Source organism: Tenrec ecaudatus, chromosome 2, assembly GCF_050624435.1.
Source record: "Tenrec ecaudatus isolate mTenEca1 chromosome 2, mTenEca1.hap1, whole genome shotgun sequence".
Taxonomy (NCBI): Eukaryota; Metazoa; Chordata; class Mammalia; order Afrosoricida; family Tenrecidae; genus Tenrec; species Tenrec ecaudatus.
In genome coordinates this window covers 159,790,663-159,806,238 of record NC_134531.1, presented here as the reverse complement: position 1 = coordinate 159,806,238, position 15,576 = coordinate 159,790,663, and the positions used below count along the sequence as shown (strand labels likewise).

At 41.6% G+C, this 15,576-nt stretch overlaps 1 protein-coding gene across 1 annotated transcript; it reads right to left on the bottom strand.

The window, feature by feature from the left end:
• Positions 1 to 5,725: 5,725 nt before the first annotated feature.
• Positions 5,726 to 6,988, bottom strand: LOC142440168 (interferon-gamma-inducible GTPase 10-like). The gene has a single exon (XM_075542715.1). The coding sequence runs from the start codon at positions 6,986 to 6,988 to the stop codon at positions 5,726 to 5,728; it is 1,263 nt and encodes a 420-aa protein (XP_075398830.1).
• Positions 6,989 to 15,576: the final 8,588 nt, after the last annotated feature.

Here is a 15,576-nt window from a genome sequence, read left to right as displayed (position 1 = left end):
AGCTCAAGAGGAGGGCGACAGTGCTAAATAAAGACTGCCAGTTTCCTGTCTCTCGCTTGCTCCCTGGTATTGGACCTGCATGCTGTTTCTTGAACTAGCTCTTTGCTTTAATTGTGTGCTGCACTACCTGTGGGCCAAGCCAACCCATGGATCACATTGCTAGAGCTTGAGGCTCCTTCAAGACCTGCTTCAAGATTCTCCTGGTGAGTACATCGCTTGTGCACCTGGTGCGTACATTGCTTGAGCTTGAGGTTGGTAGATCCTGTTTCCGTGCATCACTTGAGTTAGAGTTCCATCAGGGCCTACTTCTCTAAGCTCCCTTGCTGCTGGCTGTTGCTGGCCCACCCTGCTGTCTGCTGCCTTTGGGCAGACACTGCCTCCCTTGCCTGAGAGAAGATATGTTAGTCTGGGTAGACTAGAGAAACAAATCCAGGGAGACTCATATGTGTATAAGAAAGAGCTTTATATGCAAGAGCAATTGAATATTGAGAAAGCATCCCAGCCCAGCCCAGACCAAATCCATCAGTCTGATATTAGCTCATATGTCAGATGCCAATCTGTAAATTACTCTTCAGACTCATGCAATATATGCAATGATGCTGACTGCAGGAAGATCACAGGCCAGTGGGTGGAAGGTCTTGTGGATCCAGTGGTGGCAGCAGCATCTCAGTGCTGGTGTAGCTCTCCACATGGCTCCTCCAGCTCCAGGGCACTGGCTGCATCAGCATAGCTCCAATAGCTAGTCATCAGTAATGTCTCCCATGGAGTGAGTGTATCTGGTCTCCAGTGAGCTATTTATCTCCATGGCACCTCCAAATAAGGTCAATGAGCTGAAACCTCATTGACAGGTTAGACTTTACCCTTTCTACAAGTTGACACCAGATTAAGTCACTACCACAAAAGACTATGCTCTGCTTCCTTGACCTTGGACCCACAGCCTGTGTGAGTTGAAGAACTTTCAGTATATTAACTGTTCCATGAAAGCGAGTTAAACTGTGTGGACTAATTAGGTTATAGTCTTTCTCGCTGCATAAACCTCTCTCTCTCAAGTGTCCGGGTCTTGTTCCTTTAGAGAACTCTGCCTAGCACACATGGTGTATTCATCTGCATCCACCAGTCTGGCGGATGCCTGCTTTGCATTCCTGCTTTCTAGCTCATCAGCCTCCACAGTAACATGAGTATGGAGAAGCCTCAGCTTAATATCTGACCCGTGGACTTGACTGACCCAGCCTAATCTTAGCCACTTCTACAATCTTGTGAGTCACTTTTGTGATATAAATCTCTCTCAATATACATAAATAGAAATATTTCTACTTTCTACTAAACATTTCAACACAATTCAGGCAACTTTTCTCATCTTCCCTCTAGGGCCCCATCACATGTTCATCATTTCCCTGTAAAGTCTCTTGGCGGGCACATAGCAGCTTCATTCTGCTCGGAATGAGAGACGTTTCCCCACATGCTTTTCGTATCTTTCTGAATTCTCTTTAGCATTGTCATTACTGTCCATAACTCTACCCACAGGCTCTTCCATCAAACTTCTGACTATTCAGAAACGCGTTAACTCCTCCAGAGTCTACCCATGTCTAGGAAAAACCACTTCCACAATCCAGTGATTTGTTAAAGGAGCACCTTACTCTGGGGAGTGTCGTTATAACAGAAATTCCCCAAATGAGTGGTTTCAATGAACAAAACGGCATTTTCTCACAGTTTAGGAGACTACAAGTCCATATTCAGGACACCACCTCTCAGGTAAGTTTCTCTGTTACCTCTGGTCATTCCTTGGTTGCTTGGCACTACCCAGATAACATTTACCTTCCCTATATTTTGTGGGAACCTCTTTATGTGTTTAATTGCTCTTTTTAATCTCACAAGACAAGACATTTGAGACATTTTATGAACCACTGACAGCAAAGACAAAGGTTTGTGGAAATACATCAATGATTACCTAAGAGTTAGAATTTCAAAACATTATTTTGTGGAATATCATTCGGTCGATGTGTTAGGCCAGATTGACAAGAGAAACAAACCCAGAGACACTCATACATGTGTAAGAAAGAGCTTTGTATTAATTAAGAAGTAATTATATATCAAGCAAACATCCCAGCACAGTCTGGAACAAGTCCGTAAGTCTGACACTAGTCCATAAGTCCCTCTTCAGACTCATGCAGCCACATGCAATGATGCAGAAAGCAGCAGGTTCATTGGTCAGTGGGTGCAGAGTCTTGCAGATCCAATGGTGGTGGAAGCGTCACAGGGTTCTGGCAGGTCTCAGAGTGGCCCGCCAGCAAAAAGGCGAAGGCAGAGAGAGGGGGATGGGGGGTGGGGTTTGTGCCCAGGACCATCCTTATGAGAAGGCAATGTCCACAAGAAGGCACCATCAGGCTGACCTGATTTACAAGCTGGACTCCACCCCTACACTTTTTGTATATCTTCAAGTTTTAATAGAAATAAAACCATCTTCAGTATGTACTATAAGTAGATTCCTTGCACCACCAAAATCTCACTACCAACCAGTTGATGCCAACTCACAGCAACCTTATAGGACAGGGCAGAACTGGGCCTGTGAGTTTCCAAGGCTCTGAACTCTTTAGGGGAGTAGAAAGCTCCTCGGAGGGGCAGCTAGGGGTGTTGAACTGCTGACTTTGCAGATTGCAGCTCAGAGTGTCGGAACTATGTTATCAGGGTGCCTCGGCAGTAGTTTACAGTGGTCTTCACTCCTAGTTCAATAAATTAAAAGATAAATATTTACTGTTCTGTGTTTATCTCTGTATCATGCAAAATATCCCCTCGGTACCATAAGTAAGATCATTCGGTGCACAGACATGTTTCATTCTGCTTGGGCATTCAGAAGATGAGAGGGCCGGGAATGTGCTACCATCTGGCTGTCCAATACAGAGATGCAATCTGCATATCGTCACTTCATATGTCACTATGAAGTATCGTGCAGTAGCATGAGCAGTAGGGAGATTACATATTCTTTATTGTAGACAAACACCCATGAAAATTCATCAGAAGCCAAATTTTAAAACGCACATGCACAAAAGTGGTGACACAAATCCAAGCACACGTGGTCCTATTGGATTCTCCCTGAAGGTTCATAAGCACTTTTCCACAGGAGACCTTCAAGATCAGCCTTGCATTATCTTCCCTTTTTGTTTCTTATCAGATTAACCAGATGTGTAGTTATTTATAAAGACCACTAGAATTAAATGATGTTTTGGGATGCTTCTGTATAAACAATTCTATTTCCTAAGATTGTAAACATATTTATATAATAGTTATTAAACATTTTATAATTGTTTAGATACAATTTCATGTAGGTATCACAATAATATACTAATTACTATATAACCATACTCTGATAAAATCATATATTGCTGATGAAGACAATTTGATCACCTCTGGCTAAAGTTTTATACATTAATACATATTGAAAAGATTTTAGTTAGAATTTTTGGATTTATACTCACAAATAACTGTGGTGATATAAACTTCTGATGACTTGCCTTCTCTAAATATGCCGAATCTATCTTATTGATAATCATCTAATCATTATGATGATAAATATGCCTGAATTAGCCTCATAAGAGAGCTGTAAAAGTGTTTTCTTTTTTTTCTTTGGTTTTTGGTTTGCTATAATTTTGCTGCTTGTTGTTTTTCTAAAACATCTACTCATGGGGCTACTTTGTGTGGGAGAATTTTTTTAATTTATTAATCATTTTATTGGGGGCTCTTACAAATCTTATGACAATCCATCATTCAATTGTAGTAAGCACACTTGTACATATGGTGCCACCAACATTTCCAAAACATTTTCTTTCTATTTGATCCGTTGGTGTCAGCGATTTTTCCCCCTTCCTTCCCCCTCCTCCACCCTTGTGAATCCTAGATCAATTATATATTATTGTTATTTCAGCCCTTACACTCCCCTTTGTCTCCCTTCACTCACATTTCTTTTATTAGTCCTCCTGTGGGGTGGGCTGTATATCCAACCTTGTGAGGGATTTCTGCTTTCTCTTCTCCCACCCCACCCCACCCCTGCCCTCACCAGACCCTACCCTTATGATATCGCCACTCCCACTACTGTTACTGAGGGTTTTAGCTGTCCTGAATTCCGTGCATCGAAAGCTCTTATCTGTACCAATGTGTGTACTCTGGTCTAGCCAGATTTGTCAGGTAGAAGTGGGTCATGATACTGGGGGGTAGAAAACATTCAGGAACTAGAGGAATGTTGTGTGTCTCATCAGTGCTGTCCTGCACCCTGGTTGAATCATCCCTTCCTTGTAACCCTTCTGTGAGGAGATGTCCAGTTGTCTACAGATGGGCTTTGGGTCTCCACTCCAACCCTCCTCTTTCACATCAATATACTTTGTTTTGGATCTTTTGATACCTGACACCTGATCCTGTCAATATCTCATGATCACACAGGCTGGTGTGCTTCTTCCATGTCGGCTCTCTTATTTATACCTTTCTTCCCTTCTGTTTAGATTTTAACCTTGTTTCTACTACTATTCTCTTTGATATCTATTACGGTTTTTTTTCATATGTCTCAATTTATGTACAAAATATTTGTGTTTGGGCAGAAGAGTGTCATTGATTGGTTCCAGTGTGAAAATAACCAAATCTCACTAATCAAATGTGTAACAGATCATTCACCAACAATCATTTTCCTGTTCATGTCTATGATTCTATAGTCTTCTTAACCCATTGTGTGCTTCACCATGTTTCATGTTGGGAAAATAAAGTGGCAGGCCTGGAAATGGAAAAGGGAATTAGCAAGCAAGATAACACTAACATTAATCAATATGAATATCTAAAAATATATATTGAGAATGTTGTGATAGTTAAGTTTATTGTGCCAACACATGTGGAATTAATTGAAGGGCAGCTTAATTGAAGGGTGGAGAGATAAATGGCTCGGCAAGCCTCACTTTTTTTGTGTCTTGCTCTCTGATGGTCAGACCAGTGTGCGGCTGCTAGTTCTCTGCCTCAGCTGGCAAGGCTCACTTCCTGTGAGACATCCCTGAGGAGAAGTCACATGGACCTACCCTGATGCAGCCCTGGATGCTGGAGCAGCTGAGTGGAGACGCCTGCCGGCGCTGAGAAGCTTACACCGCCACTGGATTCAAAGCCTCTGTGCTCATTGGCCTGTGATCATCCTGCATTGGGGTCATTTCATGTGTTTTGTGAGATTTAGGAGGACTTTGAAGGTTGGTGTTGGACATATGGGCTAATGTCGGACTTAGGGGCTTGGACTGGACTGAGTTGGGATACTTTCTGAATGTACACTTACCCTTTATATAAAACTCTCTCTTATACACATATGAGTTTCCGTGGATTTGTTTCAGTCTACTCAGAATAACACAAATGTCATATACCAAATGCAAATGCCTTCCGTCTCCAACAATTTATTAAGCATTTATAGTAATCATGCATTGATTGCTGTAACTATCATCGTGATGTAAAGACCAGTTCAAGGAATTGAGTAAAGAGTCATAGAATTCCCCACTCTTCCAGTAAAAATTATAGATTTTCTTTCTTTCATATCCTGGGAAAGAATTTGATTCAATAGAATTCTGAGAAACTGATTAATCATTTTATTAAAGAAAAAAATCAGATGTGGTAGTTTATTTGAGTGTGACTTGCTCATGGCTCATCTAACACAGGCATACGATGAATGATCAACATTGTGCTATTTTTTCACAAACTAGCAGTTCAACATTCAGGAGGTTTTAACTTGAGGAGAAATCCACCCTTTCTCTGAAAATGTCTTTTTAAGCAGAATTTTAGCATCACTGGCTACTTTATCCAACATGTAAAGCTGCAAAAATAAGGTATTTCTGAAGTAAAAGCCCATAGCAAGGAGGCCTCCATTAGCTAAACAGAATTTTTCCACCCATTTAAAAAATATTTTTGATGCGGATTCATTTTTCTTTTTTTCCAACAAATGTGGGGATTCAATGATTGACTTGAGTTGCTCCACAGGAACTTTCGAATATGTAGCTAATTTTTGCAAAGATGCATCATCCACCCCAAAGAGGGCTCGATATTCACTCAAACTATTCTCCACCTTCTTTTTATCATAATTACTGGTGATACCAAGTGGCAAGGTAGCCCACAATGCATTTTTGAATGCTTCTAGCCAGACCTTCTGCTTCAGAGAATCTCTCTTACTTTCAATGACTTCATCAGTAATGTTGGGCAGGGAGAGCATAAAAATATGACGCTTTTTAGTAGAGAGATCACTTAGTATTGTTTTCATCAGGATTGGGGTGTCATACTCAAATACCTCATCACTGGATATCAAGAAGATTTGGGGTGTCTCCATCTCACTCTGTCTAAAACCTTGCAGACATTTGTTTCGGATCTGCTCCAGGAATTTTCCTTGGTCAAAGGTTTTTGGTTTATGTTTCTGTTCACTCTGTAAATCAATGTCTATCTTGGATCTAACGAAATAGAAATGTTTTCCCATATCTTTGATTGCCTTGGCAAGTTGTACATCAGTATCCTTGAAGCATGTAGAAGAAATGATAATAAAGAAGTCATATTCACCAAATTTCACTTTCTTTAAATACTCCTCTGGTGGGAAATTAGTGGTCCCAATGCCAGGCAAGTCCCAAAATATCACAGTGGGAAACTTTGGGTGTTGGTATGTAGTCGGCTCCATGGTTGTCTCTACCACACCAATGTCAGCCGATTGCTCGTCTCCTGGCTTAAGACCTCGAAGGGCATTGATGAAGCTAGACTTTCCTGAACCACACTCTCCCGTCACAGCAATGTTCAGAGAGGCATTCGTAACTTTTTTCAATACACCATCAATTATAACACCCAGGCTGCCAGTGTCCCCTGTAATCAGTTTTGATGTGATCAAGTTGAGAGTTTCCTCAGAGATGATTTTGTTTATCATATTGAAATTCTGAAAGTACGTGTCCATGGTAGAGGCCACATTTAATTCTTCCACATCAGAAGAGCACAGCTGGCCCATGCGCAGAAAGGACCTAAAGGAGGGAAGGGAGGGAAGTTAGGCGAGAAAGCTCTAGACGGGAGGCCTCTGGGACTTGCTCTTACCTAAATGCCATTTCAGGATGCCCTCACCTAGTTCTGGTACATGGTAGTCTTATCTTATTTAAGCTCTTATTGAAAATATCTTTATGAAAATTTTAAGTCTTGTACACAGTGTAAGGAGAATACATAATAAACTGATGCGTCCATTGACCAGCTTCCACAACCATCCACTCACACCCAGTGCTTATTCTTCTAAGCCCCACTGAATTCGTTTCAAGAAAATCCAAGAGGACCTATCGTTTTATCCATGAAGACTCCAACTTTTAAATGTAGAAAATAAAATATGTTAATTAGTATAACCTCAATATTATCACATTTAAAATTCAACGAAAATACCTGTCATCAATATTCAATCTGTGATTAAATTTGTCCTACTGCATGTAGATTCCCTCCCACCCACCCTTTTTTAAAAAAATACTTTTATTGGGCACTCTTACATCTCTTATCACAATCCGTACATTCCTCCAGTGTGTCAAGCACATTTGCACACATGCCGCCATCATCATTTTCAAAGCATTCTCTTCCCACTTGAGCCTCTGATATCCACTTACCCTTTAAAAAATAATTTTGGCTTGAATTAAGATGCCAGAAACACCCCACACACTATGTTTTGGTGAGACATATCCTAGGTGGCATTAATTTTTTTTTTACACGTGCACCATTCTTGACTTTGGAACCCATGTTCTTTGGTAATATTCTTCCAGGAATGCTAATCAAAATTATATAATGCAAAGCTTGTTCATTCCTACCCAGAGGCACTTAAATTCACTTATCGCTTGGTCCAGGAATCTGCTCTCATTGTTTCTGTGCTGCTTCTGCTGCCGAAGCTGCCAACACTACTTCTCCACACAGGGGTCTCAGGTGCACTTTGCTCTTGGCTCTTCTGTGCTGACGGCTTCTTTTATGTGCAGCAGAATGGCAACGCTGACTAATCCCAACATTAGAGTTCCAGAAGCCGTTTTGTATGCTCCCACCCAGTCACTTGGTAGGAGTTACAAAGGCTATGTACACAAGAACCATACCAAGTAATTCAAGACAGCCATACAGCTCCATTTAGAGTGGGACCCAGGATTCTGATAACGTCAGATCAACCTCCAGGGGGCAAAGTGACTGTTCTTCCAGCCGTAACTCACCATGCGCATGAGCCAACATAAGCACAGAGATTCACTACATAAGGAGTCCTTGGCTGTCATTCAATCCGAGAAAGCTACCCAGGTAAGACAAGCTACAGAACCCTGTTCACTCTGAGTGCAGAGAGCTGGGTTCCCGAGTCCCAGTGTTACGGTCATCTTCCACAGGCCTACGTCCTGCTCTGGTGCTTGTTTCGAAACAAAACAAATCAATGAATTGTTGACACAAAGAATAAACCCCTCCGATACAAAAAATAAAGTCAGTGCAGGTCACCCTTTGGGATCTATAATTTTATCAAGCACTCCCTTGAGCTCTTGAGAATGGTGCTTCTTAATAATAATGTCCTTTACTTGATAGAAACATGATTTAAAACAAAACAAAACTCAATGCCATCAAGCTGATTCTGATTAACAGGGACCCTATAAACAGAGTAGAACTGCCCTAACATATTTCCAACGACGTAATTTATATGGAAGCAGATTTATTGTTCTGCATGATAGAGGCATACTTAAGATAAAAGAAAGAAGACAGAAGATTATATTAGGAAAAGTCAAGTAAGGTCTCAATTTTAACCCCCAAACTAGCTACTGTTAAGTCAGTTCTGACTCACGACCGTATATGGGAGTTTGGAGACGGCAAATCTTTAATGGAGCAGGCAGTCTCATTCTTTGCTGAGAAGCAGATAGTGGGTTTGAATAGCTGATATTGAAGTTAATAGCCCAACCCTAATATAATGCCAGAGATCTTAGGATATTGAATATGGGGGGGCCCACCTCTAAGAGTTTCCATATATAAAATAATAGACTATACCTTTAAGAAAGAGTACCAGGGCATTAAACCACAAAGTCGATCATTCAGACTCTGATCAAGCTGAGAACAATGGCTCTCAATTGGGGAAGTTTGTCCTGGAGACAAAATTTGGCAGTATCTGAAGACGTTTTTGTTGTTCTCACAACTGGGAGGTGGAGGATTTAGCAGCATGAAGTAGGTAGAGGCCAAAGGTACTTCTAAACATCCTACAATGTATGAAACGGTCTCTTCCACCCACAAAAACAAGAATCACCCGGATAAAAATGTCACTAATGCCAAGGTGGAGAAATCATACTTTGTTAACGATTGAGCAATGATGCAGTCACCTCTCCTTATGGGCCTCCCAGCATAGCACACTGGAGGGATCCTGAGGTACTGACTACAGGACAAAGCCCTATTTGGGAAGAAATTCTTCTAAATATGAGGTCTAGTTGGAGGGGATTTGTTATTGGTAATGCCAAGTATTAGACTGAAAAGAAACAGGAACATTTAAGAAATATGAAGGCGTTTATTCAATGCATCATAGTGGACAGAGGAATTGAGATTTAGGCAAATATTGATACTTTTGCTTATACCTCTGCAATGCAGTGAATTTCTGGATACAGATGGTCCTTCTAGCTATACCCTTTGTAACTCCCACCAAATGACTGAGTGGGGCTATGCAGATGAGGTGTTCATGGTCTACCAAGGAGACTGGAAAGCTAGTTAATAATACAAAATGGTACCTAGAGGGACTAGCACGGGCAACTGTAATGTCATCTTGATTGCGGAATGACTGCCTCCTTCCTCCTCCCATCTTGGAAAGTCCCACTAGTGATTGATTTTAGAATATACGTTTATATTCTTGAGATCAGAACATTGGAATTAATAATATTGTTCCTTTTGATGTTGTAAACAAGGTATTACTATTTTTATTTCATTAAACAGGATTTCATAACCAATGCTGTACCTGTAACGCTCACTAACTCTACAGAATAATAACATTGATCTTGCTTTCTGCTTCTGTCCATGCTTGCTTAAGTCCTAGACAAAGGATAAATAAGTTTTTGTCTTTAAAGATGGACTGAAATGCCCACTCGGGACTGCAATCATTGAGTTGCTTTTAGATTCTCACAGTCCAGTTATAACCAAATAAAAGACTCTTCTAAATTTCAAGACATTATAGTGATGTCATTTATTTGAACCCACAACATTCTGGTGTGTTGGCTGGGAAAGTCACTGGCCTGGAAATCTCTGCCTGGCAGCTGCTCCTGGACGTGTGGGACCTCTAGAGGAGTCGCCCCTAATAAAATTTTCAGGGCTCCAGATTCCTGCTCTCCCAGTTGAGCAGCTGCCTGAAGACACTGGAATTTGGCTTAAGCCTTCTCTCTGAAACCTCTGGAGGAAAATCTGTCTGTGAGGCCAGACTCATCTGGCTAGAGTTAGGAGTTGGGCGTGACCGTCGCTCTCTTCAGGCCCTTCTCGCTGAGACACGGTTTGGGAAGTCTGGTACTTTGTTAATGGGGCTGCTTGTCTTTGCAAGCTGCTGCTTAACAGGCCTGGTAAATTCGGAAATCTGGTTAGCCATGGCTATCTGTCTTTTTGTGTAAATGGTTTGTGTTGTCTGTCTGGTTGCTTGCCTTTTGGCGTATGAGCCTCTTTATGCTTCCCCTTCAACCCTTCTGTCTCTCCTCCTCCTGGTGACTGGGCTGCTGGCTGTTAGCTCGCAGTCACACACCTATTGGACGTCTGGACAAAAAGTTTTCTTTTGTCTGTTGTTATCTTTTTCTTTGTTGTTAGTAGGTTTTAATTGTTGGCTAAACGTTAATCAGGACAAAACAATTTTGTTTTATAAATTCAAAACCTTTGTGTGCTATTTTTTGGAAAGGACATTGAGGGTTTTATACACAAAAGTGGGGTTTGGATGAACTGAGTGGCTAGATCATTCATCTAGCCGGCCAGGGCGCTGGGCAGACATTTAAGCCTGGGAAGTGGATTTCTTTGTGTTTGTGCTTTTGTTTTTATTATAAAAATGAATAACAATTTTAAACAGCTTATACAGGAAAAATCTGGTCTGTTTACAGTTTTCCTGGTTTCAGTTCTTTTGATTTAAGTTTTTGTACTGTCCTTTTCATGTGGCTTCCAAAGATCTTTTTCCTTATGAAATTTTCATTTTATCTGCTTTGCAGTGTTGACTAAAACAGATGGCCTGTCAAGCTCTGGGATCTGCAGGACTTTGAGTAGTTCCACCCAGAGGTTTCGGAATCGGAATGTGTTTCTGAATGGAAAATTAATCTCTGCTTCCAAGAAACACTTTGTAAGTTCATCCCATAAAAGAAGCTTTTCTTTACTTTTTTTCTGGTAACTGTGCCTATCTTTTCTTCAGACGGGAGTTAACGGCTTTTAGTTCAAAAAAATCATGTGGATATGTTTTTGCATCTAATTAAAACTCTGACCTGGGGGTCGGGCGAGCACCTGAATGGCTTCACTTTGAGTGAAACCTCCTTCCTATTTGTCTGCATCATACTGAGAGCTTTAAAAATCAGCTCAAATCTGGAAACACAGAGTATGCAGGACAGGTAAACTCCTCGGGACCAATACTGAGAGTAGCCCTACGAAGAGGGGAAGGGGAAGGAGAGGGGAGAGAGGGGGAACCCATCACAATGATCTACATATAACCCCCTCACAGAGGGATGGACAATAGACAGGGGGTGAAAGGAGGCATCGGACAGTGCAAGACATGAAAAAATAATAACAATTTATAATTATCAAGGGTTTATGGGGGAGGGAGGGAGGGAGGGAAGGATAGAGGAAGGGTGGGGAAAGGGAAGGGAAAATATAAGAAACTGATACCAAGGGCTCAAGGAGAAAGAAAATGTTTTGAAAATGATGATGGCAACATATGTACAAATGTGCTGGACACAATGGATGGATGGATGGATGGATGGATGGATGGATGGATGGATGGATGGATGGATGGATGGATGGATGGATTGTCGTAAGAGTTAGACGAGCCCCCAATAAAGCGATTTATTAAAAAATCAGCTCATATACCCACCGTTTGAGTGTCTGTCTCTTCCTTCCCCCTGGAATGTGGTCTCATTCACCTTTAGGTAATTCGTGGGTTATCTTTTGCATCACACTTTTTGGCTGCTCGGTGTTTCTGACTTTCTGTACAAGAGCTTTCTGCCTCTGCAGCATGCTTGCCCCGAGCTAGTCAGCACAAGATGTTCCCTTAACCCCTGACTCTGCTTGCACTTCAGGATCCCTTTGTAAAACAGAAAGTTCTCTGCGGTGGCGCCAAGCCCCACCCATCGACTGTGCTTTCCTGGGCAAAGCTCCCCTTCCTTGCCTGGATCTGTCTGCTGTGACATCTGCCCCAATCCTCCATGGCCGCAGCCACCCCACTACTACCCCCCCGATGCATGGAGAGCAAAGAGCAGTCACAGATTCGGACTGCCTGCTCTCACCTGTAAAGAGTAGAAAGTGTCAGCAGACACTAGCTCCCTGCTCTGCAGAACTCTGGTAAAGTCCCTGGTTTTTTATTTTTTATTATTATTTTCTAAACTCATCACCTCACTTGGAACGACTGCCAGCAAATACTGGTTGTGCTTTCACATCAAAGAAGCACAAGCCCCAAACACTGTGTTGGGCCTCAGCAGGGGGTGCGGTGGGGCTGAGAAGGAAAGGAAATAGAAATGAAAAATTTTAAAAATTTACATTAGAATTAATAGAAATTTCTCAAGAGGATTATAATTCCTGGAGAAACAAATGAAAGGGCTGAAGCAGGTTAGGCCCCTCAGGAGATGTAAAGCCAAAGACAGTTAGGGCTCCGATTCACAACAGGTGACTCTTAGGAAGGAACCACCGCAGATATTACAAAGAAGAAAAGCACTGAAAAAATTAAACATTAAACCATCAAGGAAAATGTTATGCATATATTTCAACAGATAATTTAAATAAATAAATAAATAATGAGTTTTGTAAAGTTTTCACTTGTCATGAAATTGTACAAAAGGAGTGGTGTTGATTACACTCTCAAAGGACACATTATAAATATATTGTTGATAATTCTGTCACTATTGTTAATTGAGGTCCTCCTAAAACTGTTCTAAAGGTATCCATGCAACTGTTGTAATTGTGTGAACGATGCTATTTTGAATTATACAGAATGTCCCATTGGGCTTGCACTAAGAACTGAATGCCATGATTAGAACGTGGGCTGGCCCTCCTCACCCTTGTCTTCTGTTGCCACCTTTATTCCCCTGGACAGTGGGACTCGTGAAAACCAGCCAGAGGCCAGCTAAGGCCATACAGTTTACTCATTGTTTCCTGGAAAAAACAGGAAAGCTAATGTTTTAGTTCCTAGAAGCTACCTTTGGTTACTCCTGGCCAGGACTGTAAAAAATAAATGTAATCAATGTACATTTTAAGGTAATGAGACAAAAAAAGGCCCCTTACACCTCTCTCTGACAGAGACCATGCTGTTTAATCAAAATGGCTGGCAGAGGCCCTGCCTGGCTTAATGTAGTCAGGGGACTAGAGGGCCACATTTTAAGTCAATGAAATAGTTTAAATACATATTGAAATAAAATAAATAAAAATTAAGTTAGATTGTTTAAAAATTAAGTTTAGGACCTGGTCTTACTAGATTCATACTGCTTTCTTCATACAGTAATTGTTGAAAATAATGATTGAAAAAGTGAAAAATAGATAGCTCGTAAGCCTACTTGCTTTTAGCCATCGATTTGAATCTTTAAAATGGGTTTAGGACACGCCTGCACAGAGGTAAGCCCCACCCAGTGCTTTGAGTGCTCTCGACACTTACAGGCACAGGCAAAGATTGCTGTTGGCAGAAGAAAAAGGAACCCTTTTGCCTTTTTAAACTTTTAACTAGTGGTTTTTGCCTGAAGCTGAAAAATTTTAAATCCATGAAGGAACTTTCCTCCCTAGGACTGGACATTAAAAGGAGACTGAGTAGCCTAAAATGCTTGCTAGTGACCACCTGGGTCCGCTTGTTACATGGAAGTGGAAAGAAGTGCAGCAATGAGAAAACAGATTCAGTGTGGTCACTAACGCCTCCGAACCTGGTTCAGAGAAGCTAAAGAAGACAAGAGCAGTTTGGTTGGTCTGAAGTTCATGGTCTAGCCAAAGGGGGCTAAAGTTTTTAAAAATTCGTGTCTGGACCCAAGATAAAAAGTCAAGGCAACCAGAACCCCATCAGATGAAGATAAAAATTTTGAGCATGTGAATTGGTGCATACTGCTGCTGACTTTATGGACAACCTGTCCTGATTTGACTTTGTTTAATGAATGAAGATTCACAAGGTTCCAATCAGAATGCAGATTCATCACATCAAAGAGCATGCTTGCTTCCTCAAAGCGCTGGGTTAATATAAATGGGCAGCATAAAAATTGGATACCCAAAATTGCAGAGATAAAGACATCGGTAATCTGGCTTACAAACTTTCATAGATATAAAATATTTTTGTTTTGATAACATATATTTTGTTTAAGAAGTTTCACAGGGGCAGAAGAGCCAATAAACATAGGAAAAAATGCTCCGGATCGTTAGCCATAAGAGAAATGCAAATTAAAACAACTATGAGATACCACCTAGCACCCTCAAAGATAGCCCAATTCAAAAAATCTGAAAGTAACAAGTGTTACTTGTTACTTGTTATAATCCCAACTATGTGGACATCACCACCACCACCCCTCAGAAGAATGAAGTTCAGAGGACAGCACTGGGGCTACAGCTTGGGGAGAAGGGTGCATCTGATTAGAGCGCACGGGAGAAACAAAAAGGGATGGAGAGGGAGGGGAGGACATCCTGGCCACCAAGCCCGTAGGACGATATTCCTGCTTGGAGCAGACAAAGCACAGAGAGGACCATAGGGCCGGCCCCACCACAAGACACGGCATCCCTCAGTAAACCATAGTGCTGCGGGGGACAACCCTGGAGACACAGTGTGGGAATTGTGCACAATCCGACCCCATCATGCTGGGGCGGAACACTAAGGGAATGCAAGAGAGCAGCAAGGGGAACAAAGTGATGAAATCCGGGGACATACCAAAAATAGACTTTGGAGACAGAGTGTCCAAAGACTCGACTGGAAAACACTCACAAAGGCCAACAAACAGACCGTGAACTATTTATAGGCTTTTCCATTTTTCTCGGTGGCTTTCTTTTTGTTGTTGTTCTTTTGGGGGGGTTGTTTTATTGTTTTGTTGGGCGTGACTTCCTTTGTTGTTTTATTTGGCTTTGCCTGGTTTTTGCACTTATTGATGGACCCTCGTGTCTATCGAGATAAGAGAGGCGGGATAAATAATCTGGAAATAAAAATAACAGGACCAATGATTCTGGGATGTGGGAGGAGGGAGACTGGAGAAAGGAAGGGGGCAGGGACCAACCCAGGGACAAGGAACAGCAAGTGAACTAAAATCAATGGACAGAAGGGCGTAGGATGCCTAGTAGAGCTTAATCAAGGGCAATGGAGCAGTGAGAAATTACTAAACCTGAATGAAGGCCGAACATGATGGTGGAAAAAGAAGAAAGTAAAAGGGAATAGAGGAAAGAATCAGGAGG

What these genes read in the sequence shown, in the direction of transcription:
- LOC142440168 (XM_075542715.1), bottom strand. Translation starts at nt 6,988, where the DNA reads ATGGGCCAGCTGTGCTCTTCTGATGTGGAAGAATTAAATGTGGCCTCT.